At 52.3% G+C, this 12108-nt stretch overlaps 1 protein-coding gene across 1 annotated transcript in view; it reads right to left on the bottom strand.

Moving 5' to 3' along the window:
* Positions 1-308: 308 nt before the first annotated feature.
* The window catches only part of lcp2a (lymphocyte cytosolic protein 2a), a 252465-nt gene continuing 240665 nt past the window's right edge, over positions 309-12108 (bottom strand). The window contains exons 20-21 of the mRNA XM_072511854.1: positions 2486-2641; positions 309-1534 (exon numbers count right to left, since the gene is read on the bottom strand). Of these exons, the coding sequence (XP_072367955.1) occupies positions 1412-1534; positions 2486-2641 (279 nt within the window). The 3' untranslated portion in view covers positions 309-1411. The remainder of the gene's footprint in view (positions 1535-2485; positions 2642-12108) is intronic.

Here is a 12108-nt window from a genome sequence, read left to right as displayed (position 1 = left end):
CGTTGTGTCGAGGGGGGGACGTTGTGTCGAGGGGGGACGTTGTGTCGAGGGGGGGACGTTGTGTCGAGGGGGGACGATGTTGTGTCGAGGGGGGGAACGTTGTGTCGAGGGGGGGGACATTGTGTCGAGGGGGGGACGTTGTGTCGAGGGGGAGACGTTGTGTCGAGGGGGGGACGTTGTGTCGAGGGGGAGACGTTGTGTCGAGGGGGGGACGTTGTGTCGAGGGGGAGACGTTGTGTCGAGGGGGGACGTTGTGTCGAGGGGGGGACGTTGTGTCGAGGGGGGGACGTTGTGTCGAGGGGGGGGGACGTTGTGTCGAGGGGGGGACATTGTGTCGAGGGTGGGACGTTGTGTCGAGGGTGGGACGTTGTGTCGAGGGGGGGACATTGTGTCGAGGGGGGACGATGTTGTGTCGAGGGGGGGAACGTTGTGTCGAGGGGGGGACGTTGTGTCGAGGGGGAGACGTTGTGTCGAGGGGGGACGTTGTGTCGAGGGGGGGACGTTGTGTCGAGGGGGGGACGTTGTGTCGAGGGGGGGACGTTGTGTCGAGGGGGGGACGTTGTGTCGAGGGGGGGACGTTGTGTCGAGGGGGGGACGTTGTGTCGAGGGGGGGACATTGTGTCGAGGGTGGGACGTTGTGTCGAGGGGGGGAACGTTGTGTCGAGGGGGGGAACGTTGTGTCGAGGGTGGGACGTTGTGTCGAGGGGGGGGGACATTGTGTCGAGGGTGGGACGTTGTGTCGAGGGGGGGAACGTTGTGTCGAGGGGGGGACATTGTGTCGAGGGTGGGACGTTGTGTCGAGGGTGGGACGTTGTGTCGAGGGGGGGACATTGTGTCGAGGGGGGACGATGTTGTGTCGAGGGGGGGAACGTTGTGCCGAGGGGGGGACGTTGTGTCGAGTGGGGAGACGTTGTGTCGAGAGGGGGAGACGTTGTGGCAGGAGGGGGGCATTGCATTGTGGGGGGACGTTGTATGGGGGTGGGAGACAGACGTTGTGTCGGGGGGGAACGTCCTGTCGGGGGCCTTTGTGTTGGAGGGGACGTTTTTTTCAGCGGAGACATTGTATCGGGGAGGACACCATGTCGGAAGGCGGGTTGGCGCGGCGGTGTGTCGGGGGGAGGTTGGCGGGAGGGTGTGTCAGAGGGCAGACAATTTGTATGGGGGTAATAGCTACTTGTAAGAAGTAGTTACTGCCCCCACACAGCTGTTGGAAATGTAATAAGAAAAGGTATATAACATTTTGAACACAGTCCAGTACACAGAGAACACGGTGGTTGGAGGGGGGGGGGGGGGCTGGAGAGAGTCATATATAAGACAAGGCACACTTTCCTTCCCCCAGTGAAGGTTGTGACAGTTTCCCACAGTCTGCACTCTTGAGCTGCCTGTAATTCAGTGAGCCGCAGTGTTTTCATTATGCTGCAGGGTATGTCAGCACACACTGATTCCTCTGCACTCCACTCCGATCTTTTCCATCAATCAGTAGAAGTGGCGCCTGTGTGTGATACTCGACAATCTCTGCCACTGACCTGAAGTTCTGTGGAAAGAACCAGAAGGATTGACTGTCATGTCCATGTATTAAACGGTAAAGCTCAGGAGTCAGATTGGATTCAGAAAGCCTTGTGTTTTAATCTTTAATCTAATAAACCACCGGCTAGGACACAGTGGAGTATTGTGTCCAGTTTTGGGGCTGGACTTTAGAAAGTATGTCGAAACATTGCAGAGATAGTACCAGGAATGGAGGAAGTTCAATTACAGACAAGAGAAGTTGGGATCATTCTCCTTAGAGTAGAGAAGGTCAAGGAGAAGATTTAAGAGATGTTCAAAACTGTAAGTGTTTTTGTCAGTGATTTAGGGAGAAACTATGTGAATTTTGCTGAAAAGTTAGAGATATTGCTGATGCATTCATCGGGACAAATGCAAGAATGCCAAAATCCAAACTCTAACAACAATTTACACTGCAGGAGAAGCGGGTGCTGATTGGTTAACAAGTAAACTTTGATTGGCCGAGGCATTGAAATGGAGAAAATATTTCCAGGGGCAGGAGGGTAAATAACCAGACACAGGTTGAAGGTGGGGAGAGGAGATGTTTTTCTCAATGAGTTGTCATGAATTGGAGTGCACGGTTTGAAAAGGTGATGAAGGCAGTGATTTTAAAATGTGAATTGGATGGGCAGCACGGTGGCACAGTAGTTAGCACTGCTGCCTCACGGCGCCGAGGAGCCGGGTTGACCACGGCTCTGGGTCACTGTCCGTGTGGAGTTTGAACATTCTCCCCGTGTTTGCGTGGGTTTCACCCCCACAACCCAAAGATGTGCAGGATAGGTGGATTGGCCACGTTAAATTGCCCCTTAATTTAAAAAAAGAATAGGGTACTTTAAATTTATTTGTAAAAAATGAGAATTGGTATATACTTGAAAAGGAAAAATTTAAATTCATGAAAATAAATCTAATGAAGTATTAAGAAACCAGAAAGCATTAAACTCACTTCTTTTCCTCTCAGTCCTGTTCCCAACAAGTAGACATCCGACTCCTCCTGATAACGGATCTGAATATTGTACACTTTATATCCGAATAGTACCATCAGGACGTAAGGTTGCTGAGTGCTTCTCCTCGAGCTGTCTCTCACCAGGAAAGTTCCATCCTGAGAAACACAGAATGTGAACAACTTCTCAATCAAACTATAACTTGCAGCATGGAGCTAGCACGATATGTGCAGGAAGGCTGTGATACTTTGTGCACTGTTTGGAGAGCCACCAGGTGCAGCTGTCTTCTAATAATAATAATAATCTCTATTAGTGTCACAAGTAGGCTTACATTAATACTGCAATGAAGTTACTGTGAAAATCCCCTAGTTGCCACATTCCAATGCCCTGTTCAGGTACACTGAGGGAGAATTCAGAATGTCCACTTCACCTAACAGCACGTGTTTCGGGACTTGTGGTAGGAAACCGGAGCACCCGGGGAAAACCCAACATGCAGACTCCGCACAGGCAGTGACCCAAGCCGGGATCGAACCCAGGTCCCTGGTGCTGCGAAGCAACAGTGCTAACCACTGTGCTACCGTGCAAGAATCTACGGATTTGAGAGGGCTTTACGGCCTCAATATGGGGATACTTGAGTATGGGGAGGGGGAGGAGTGGAGAAGGGGTAGGGGAAGAGGGGGGGGAGCGGAAAAGGAAGGAGGAGAGGAAAAGGAAGGGCAGGGGATGGACGAAGAAGGGCAGAGGAGGAGAGGGGATGGGAGGGGGAGAGGGGGGGATAGGAAGGGGAGGGGCAAAGGGAGAGGAAGGGAGGGGAAGAGGGAGGGTGAGTGGAAAAGGAAGGGGAGTGAAAGGGGAGGAGTGGGGAAGAGTAAGGGGTGGGAGAGGGGATGGGAGGGGAGAGGGAGGGGAGGGGAACAGGAGAGGAACAGGAGGGGAATGGGAAGAAGGGAAGGGGAGGGCAAGGGAGGAGAGTGGAGGGGAAGGGAACAGAGGGGAGGGGTAGGGGACGGAAACAGAGGCGAAGGAATGTGAAGGGGAGACGGGGAGAGGAGGGGAAGAGTAAGAAGGGGAGGAGGGAAAAGGGGAGGGGTGCGAGGTGGGGAGGAGAGAAGAGGGGAAGAGACGGGGAGAGGGGAGGGAAGAGTGGGGGGATAGAGGAAGAGGGAAGAGGTTGGAAGGGGGAAGGAGAAAGGGAGGGGAAGGGGGGAGAAAGGGAGGGGAAGGGGGGTGAAAGGGAGGGGAAGGGGGTGAAAGGGAGGGGAAGGGGGGTGAAAGGGAGGGGAAGGGGGGAGAAAGGGAGGGGAAGAGGGGAGAAAGGGAGGGGAAGAGGGGAGAAAGGGAGGGGAAGGGGGGGAGAAAGGGAGGGGAAGGGGGGAGAAAGGGAGGGGAAGGGGGGAAAGAGGGTGTGGTGATATGCATCACTAAATACATGTAAGCTAGACAGACACTAGAGGGAGCACCAGAAACATCACACACACACACACTCAACCAATAGATAAGCTACTTGGGACGCGACCAATGGACATTCACGATACACAAAGAGGTGACACGACCACAGGCATTACACCAACCGATACATAAAGGACATGACACACATGATCACCCCTTTCGGCCGGTGGAGACAGTCAGTGAGGAGAGGCACAGGGTTGATTCATTATTACACCCACCGCGTAGGAGACAGCAGATGGTTAGCAAGTTAGGTAGCTATAATAGGATTAGCAGTAGTGTCGAACTCAAGTTATAAAAGTGTACATAGTGTAAATAAATGTGTTAAAGTTATTTACACGTCTCGACCTTCCTTGACAAATGCAATGCAAGGAAGCCGCTTATGTCACGAAGGAAACATAACAAAACATGGTACCAGTAGTGAACTGCTTAAATCCAGATAGCCATACCTCAGCGTACAGTGACAACCAGCAATACCCAGGCAAGATGTACGAGCTCCTGGTTCCGCAGCCGCTCCAGTGCCACGGCGATCTCCGCGAAAACTGGCAGCGATTCCGGCAAACGTTTGAATTCTACCTGGTGGCAGCCGAACTTCAAGACCTGGCCGATGATGTAAAAATAGAGTTTCTCCTCACCCTCGCCAGTGCAAGAGCAGAAGAAATCTTTTAAAAATTTGAATTCTCCAAGGGGCAAAACAGGTACGACTTCCAGGCAGTCCTGGACAAATTCGGCAAATACTGTGAGGAAAACACACTCCAATTGGCAAGGAAAGGTAAGAGAAGCGCCAGTACTCACATCGAGGCCGAAATCCCGGAGGCCGAATTCCTGGAGGCCGAAATCCCGGACCTGAGAGCGATTTGGGTCGAGGTTGGCGGCCATCTTGATAAAGGGACTACACCAGCGCAGTTGCGCGAGAAGTGCGCAGAACCGGAAGGTTCGTTTGCGCATGCGCAATCAAGAAAATGGCCATCGGTAAAGGAACAGTGATCTGCGCATGCGCAATCGCTTCCTACGTGCTACGTCACGCGCGTCATGGTGTCAGAGGCCCCAGACCGCACCAATTTAAAGGGAAAACGTCCCAAATCCAATTTAAAGGGGAAACGTCCCAAATCAAAGAAAATATCTTTTAAAGCTGTAAAACAACCTTCCCTCACCTGGAATGACAGCACAATGCCTCAAATTGAACCAGGAAATGAATTTAACCTCCGAAGAACCCTGCAACAAGCAGTTACCTACGCACAAACCGATGATTCCGACCTCGAATACTTCGATACCGATCTTTACATTTTTTCCGACCTCGCGAGCCCAATGACAGCTCCATGGTCCTAGACGGCTACGACCCGGACGAACCTTTCTTGTTGCACATTGGCGACCCCCGCATTGAATCCGACGCAGATGCGGATTCACTTTTCGGATCTGAGGATCTTCAACCCAGCAGATACGACGTCCCAACTCATCAATGCAGGATGATGCTGCTGCCTGAAATTAAGAGACAGAAAGTGGTACAAGCCCACAGAGAGCGGCCTGCTGCCACACAGAGCGTGGTCCACGCCCCGCTCAGGGTTCCCGACCCTACGAGGGAAGCAACGCAAGACTCCAATGCGCAGTCCTTGCAGGAACAAGACCATGAGGGTCTAGCAACCTCCTCTGACCAACTAGTGGCAGATGATGCAAGTCTGCCATGCTCACGTAAACACCAAGAAGGCTATAACAGTCTACCACGCTCCACTGCACAGCAGGACGACCATGACGGTCTATCATGCTACAATGAAGGGCACAGCGCTGATGACTGTTCAAGCCCAAATGAAGACAAGCCTCTTCCAAGCCCGAAGAAAAAAGGTTTATGCGCTGACCTTCAGGATCATTATAGCCGAAGAGATATTAATAATGCTGCACAGTCACAGAAGGATGCTGAGGATTTGCTAAAGAAATTACTTGTATGTCTAACTTGCAAGGAGCAGACTGAAAATTGCCATTGCTTTAGTACGAATTGAAAAAAATGGACAAGACATTGATCTTCATTTAATGGAAATAACACAACCTGAATCATATCTACAGCAGGGACAACTGTCTCCCTTCAACACAAAACCGCAAAGTCCCAACTTCAGAGACCAGCAGTTAGTCAGTAATGACTCTTCAAACCCTGATGGGAATATTAATCGCATTAAACCTATGCACACTCCACTGATAAATGAGCAGAACATTGGAGCAAGAATCCTGAGGACACCAACATCGAGTAGCCAGATAAAGCACTTAAAACCCGCAGCAGTTTCAAGTGAACCAATTGTGCTTTCCAGTGATGGTGAAGATGCAGATAAGGTCAACCCGATTATCCATTGTACCACATTAACTCCAGAGATTAAGCATTTATGTCTGGAGAGTAGAATGTGGGCAATTGAGAACAGTAAAAGAGAGACTGTGACTATGCCAGTCCCAGCAAAATCAGACCCAGAGACTATGAAGGCATGTACATTAGAAAAGGATACATATGAAGTAACTGAGAAGAAAATTAAAACGGACTGTTCTTTGGAAACTAGTACAATGACGAAAGAAACATTGGATCCAACATTTGATGCCTTACATACGGGAGAAATTGAGGGAAATGAACAAGGTTCTGTAATGTCTGGGGGACGATTTAAAATTCCAAAGAAGAAAAGCCCAAATGAAGGACAACGGCAAGACAATGACAGTCCACCCACATTGCTTGCACCACCAGATGAAAACTCTGACAATTTACCCAACCCTAGTGAACAGCAAGCAGCTACTGAGGATCTACCCACGGTATGTGAAACGAGTGACGACAACATCCCACTTCCCATGCAAAAGGTGCAAAGTGACAGATCTCAGCTAGTGCGCACAGAGGCACTCGACGATCACGGTGAGACCACTGGTGACTACGGTGACACCACACTACTTCCACCCTCAATTGCTCAAACCTCTCCACTAGTCAATGCATTCCTGCATGTTCCGACTCCAGAAGTGCAGCTTCAAGAAATCTCAGCTGACTCCAGAGAACCTGCTCAGACTCCGGACGGGGAGCATCAACAAAAAACAGACCAGACTCCAGATGGGGAGCAACCAAACGCGGACTCTGATTCACGTAAGCCAGACTTTACTCCAGACAGGCAGTGTCGCAACCTCAGTGATGGCACGCTCAGGGTGACAGCAGATGCCACAATGACAGGAGATGGATCACGTAACAATCACACTGGGTCAGCAATAACAAGCAGCAGCTACAGTCCAAGAGGAATACACCAATTTTCACCACAGCTATGTCCACACATTTGTTCCACACCGACAGTGCGGCCAATGACAGCTCATGCTGGACAGACCCAGTATTCAAGCCTGCAGCAGCCAGCAGTCTATGCAGCATATTCTCAAACAGGCCAGCACTACGGATTGCCCACTAATGGGATCAAGACCGAAGGAGGACTACCGCAAGCGCTATCTGCACTGCAGACTGGATGCCTTAGTTACTACCCAGGATTTGCTGCACCACAGCCTGGCCAGACAGCATATTCCTATCAGATGCAAGGTTCTAGTTTCACACCATCACCAGACATTGATGCGAGCAGCAATTCTGTCTCCAAAGCGACATGCTTCAACGCTTCTCAGCAGAATCACCCTTCCAGCACAGCATGTGGCCAGAACCAGTATGCACAGTCTCATCCGACTTCAACATCTGGAACATCCATGACTTTGAATGATACTGTTGATGGTACCTCTTCAATGTCAACACCTTATCAGCTACAAGATGCCATCCGACAGCACCACCACAAACATAAAAAGAAAAAGACTCCAAAGCGGACAGCGCAGTGATTCGACCACTTCTTGGTTCCTGTTGATGGCGTTCATAACCAAGAGAGACATTTGACCATGATGATTGATGGTTTATGGACTCACATGAATGATTTGGACTTATTGTTTAATCACCGTTCCCATGACTTGTATACACCTTACCTTCGCGACCTGTTCTTTGTTCAGTTTTTCTTAAAGTGTACAGAAAATATGAACATATAAAAAGGGGAGGATGTGGTGATATGCATCACTAAATACATGTAAACTAGACAGACACTAGAGGGAGCACCAGAAACATCACACACACACACTCAACCAATAGATAAGCTACATGGGAGGCGACCAATGGACATTCACGATACACAAAGAGGTGACACGACCACAGGGGGGCATTACACCAACCGATACATAAAGGACATGACACACATGATCACCCCTTTCGGCCGGTGGAGACAGTCAGTGAGGAGAGGCACAGGGTTGATTCATTATTACACCCACCACGTGGAAGACAGCAGATGGTTAGCAAGTTAGGTAGCTATAATAGGATTAGCAGTAGTGTCGAACTCAAGTTATAAAAGTGTACATAGTGTAAATAAATGTGTTAAAGTTATTTACACGTCTCGACCTTCCTTGACAAATGCAATGCAAGGAAGCCGCTTATGTCACGAAGGAAACATAACAAAACAGAGGGGAAGGGGGGAGAAAGGGAGGGGAAACATGAAGAAAGGGAGGGGAAACGTGGAGAAAGGGAGGGGAAGGGGGAGAAAGGGAGAGGAATCGTAGAGAAAGGGAGGGGAAGGGGGGAGAAAGGGAGGAGAAAGGGAGGGGAAGGGGGGAGAAAGGGAGGGGAAGGGGAGAAAGGGAGGGTGAAAGGGAGGGGAAGGTGGGAGAAAGGGAGGGACAGACCGAGAGAGGGGCAGACCGAGAGAGAGACAGACGCAGGGGGGGACAGACGCAAGGGGGGACAGACACAGGGGGGGACAGACGCAGTGGGGGACAGACACAGGGGGACAGACACAGGGGGACGGACAGACGCAGGGAGGGACAGACGCAGGGAGGGACAGACGCAGGGAGGGACAGACGCAGGGAGGGACAGACGCAGGGAGGGTCAGACGCAGGGGGGACAGGCACAGGGGGGGGACCGACACAGGGAGGGTCAGACACAGGGAGCGTCAGACACAGGGAGCGTCAGACACAGGGAGGGTCAGACACAGGGAGGGTCAGACACAGGGGGGGACAGACACAGGGAGGGTCAGATACAGGGGGGGACAGACGCAGGGAGGGTCAGACACAGGGAGGGTCAGACACAGGGGGGGACAGACACAGGGAGGGTCAGATACAGGGGGGGACAGACGCAGGGAGGGTCAGATACAGGGGGGGACAGACGCAGGGAGGGTCAGACACAGGGAGGGTCAGACACAGGGGGGGACAGACACAGGGAGGGTCAGATACAGGGGGGGACAGACGCAGGGAGGGTCAGACACAGGGAGGGACAGACGCAGGGAGGGTCAGACACAGGGAGGGTCAGACACGGGGGGGACAGACACAGGGAGGGTCAGATACAGGGGGGGACAGACGCAGGGCGGGACAGACACAGGGGGGGACAGACGCAGGGAGGGTCAGACACAGGGAGGGCCAGACGCAGGGAGGGACAGACACAGGGGGGGACAGACGATGGGGGGACAGACACAGGGGGGGACAGACACAGGGAGGGTCAGACACAGGGAGGGTCAGACACAGGGAGGGTCAGACACAGGGAGGGTCAGACACAGGGGGGGACAGACACAGGGAGGGTCAGATACAGGGGGGGACAGACACAGGGAGGGTCAGACACAGGGAGGGTCAGACACAGGGGGGGACAGACACAGGGGGGGACAGACACAGGGAGGGTCAGATACAGGGGGGGACAGACGCAGGGAGGGTCAGACGCAAGGAGGGACAGACGCAGGGAGGGACAGACACGGAGGGTCAGAGACAGGGAGGGTCAGAGACAGGGAGGGTCAGACACAGGGAGGGTCAGAGACAGGGAGCGTCAGAGACAGGGAGCGTCAGACACAGGGAGGGTCAGACACGGAGGGTCAGAGACAGGGAGGGTCAGACACAGGGAGGGTCAGACACGGAGGGTCAGAGACAGGGAGGGTCAGACACAGGGAGGGTCAGACACAGGGAGGGTCAGACACGGAGGGTCAGACACAGGGAGGGTCAGACACAGGGAGGGTCAGACACAGGGAGGGTCAGACACAGGGAGGGTCAGACGCAGGGGGGGTCAGACACAGGGAGGGCCAGATGCAGGGAGGGACAGACACGGAGGGTCAGACGCAGAGGGTCAGACACGGAGGGTCAGACGCAGGGAGGGACAGACACGGAGGGTCAGACTCAGGGGGGGTCAGACACAGGGAGGGCCAGACGCAGGGAGGGACAGACGCCGGGAGGGTCAGACACAGGGGGGGACAGACACAGGGGGGGACAGACACAGGGAGGGACAGACACAGGGAGGGACAGACACAGGGGGGGGACTGACACAGGGGGGGACAGACACAGGGGGGGACAGACACAGGGGGGGACAGACACAGGGGGGGACAGACGCAGGGGGGGGACATTCACAGGGAGGGTCAGACACAGGGAGGGTCAGACACAGGGGAGGACAGACACAGGGGAGGACAGACACAGGGGGGGACAGACACAGGGGGGGACAGACACAGGGGGGACAGACACAGGGGGGGACAGACGCAGGGGGGGACAGACACAGGGGGGGGGGGGGACAGACACAGGGGGGGGACAGACACGGGGGGACAGACACAGGGGGCGACAAATGCAGGGAGGGACAGATGCTGAGAGGGTCAGACACAGAGAGAGACATGCATACAGATGGACAGACAGAGGGACAGAGAGAAAGAGCAAGACCAATATCCATACAGACAGACACAGAGAGGGGTAGGCGCAGAGAGAAACAGAAATTGAACGCAGACAGAGAGTGGGGTCGAAAGATAGAATTGCAGGAAGACAGAGCGATGGAAGACAAAAGGGCTAAAGAGAAGGAGGGAAGAAAGAGCCAGTGAGACTGACAGAGACAAATATAAAGACAGGACAGACAGAGAGGGGGAATGAGAGACAGATGGAGAGAAAGAGGGAGAGAGACACTCAGACAGAGAGGGGGAGAAAGACATACAGATAGAAGAGCTAGAAATAGAAGTGCAGAGAGGAAGCTAAAAAATAAGATAGATAGAGAAAGAGAGGACAAATAAATAAACGATATCAAGGTGGAATGTGACAGAGACAAAAGGAGTTAATGAAAGAGTGAGAGAGGAAAGATGGGCTAAAAGACAGAATAAGTGAAGATAAATTCAAAGAAAGAGAGACAGGAGAGAAAGTGTGACAGAATAGAGAGAGACAATGGTGCAAAGGATTTTTAGCACACGGATTGGATACATTGGGAACAAATGGGAGGGGGAAATGTTTAATTCTGAACACTGATTCCAACCCGCCCACCTCCAGGTCTAAATGATTCAGGATGACGGATTGACAGCCAATCCTCCTCAAGAAGGCTGACAGCTTCTGATAAAACCTGCTTTATCGGAATCACAACAGCTGAAGGGAAGCAAGGAATGTTTGTGGGAGAAGGCAGGTGTCTTTGCATCACTACTTGTGGGCCAGAAGGAGCAGGAGTGTTTTCCCCCCCACTGTCTGATCTCCACGTTTATCAGAATCCCACTCATACAAGGCGCCAGGGCTCAATTCCTGTCCTGTGAAGAGTGGTTGCTGCCTGTCAGGAAGCAGAGCCAGCCAATCAGGTTGAGGGAGGGCAGAGACCCTGTTAGCATCAAAAAGCCCAATGCTGAGGAGTTACAACCTGAGTCGAACTCCACTTTGCCCCTCACTTTACCACTGCTAATATTACCCATTCCTATTAATATCCAAGCCAGACGGAGATATAAAGAGGGAGAGAGAGAGGGTGAGGATCAAAGATGGAGACAGTGGGAGGGAAAAAGACAGGGGGACGGGGAAGGATGGAGAGGAAGGGACAGAGGGAAGGAAGGAGAGAGAGAGAGAGAGGGAGGGAGGGAGAGAGAGAGGGACGGAAGGGGAGATAAAGGCAGGGTAGAGCGACCTCCATCGTTTTTTTTATCAGAATAACAGAGATTACAGCGTGATACAATGGAAGTATTTAAATGATGGGAGCCTGGATGGAAGCAAACTGTTTCAGTAGTTAAGGGGTCAGATTTGAGGGGCCAAACATTAAATGTAAAAGATTTAGAGCAGAAGTCAGGAGAAATATTGTGGTGATGTGGAATTCAGTTCCAGGATCAGTGCTTGAGAGGCATAAACATAGACAGATGAAGGAAAAGGGATCTGGGAACAGGGTAGGTAAATGTGATTATAA

The sequence above is a fragment of the Scyliorhinus torazame genome, chromosome 7 (assembly GCF_047496885.1).
Source record: "Scyliorhinus torazame isolate Kashiwa2021f chromosome 7, sScyTor2.1, whole genome shotgun sequence".
Taxonomy (NCBI): domain Eukaryota; kingdom Metazoa; phylum Chordata; class Chondrichthyes; order Carcharhiniformes; family Scyliorhinidae; genus Scyliorhinus; species Scyliorhinus torazame.
The sequence above is the reverse complement of the archived record's forward strand: the minus strand, read 5'-3'. Positions and strand labels throughout refer to the sequence as shown.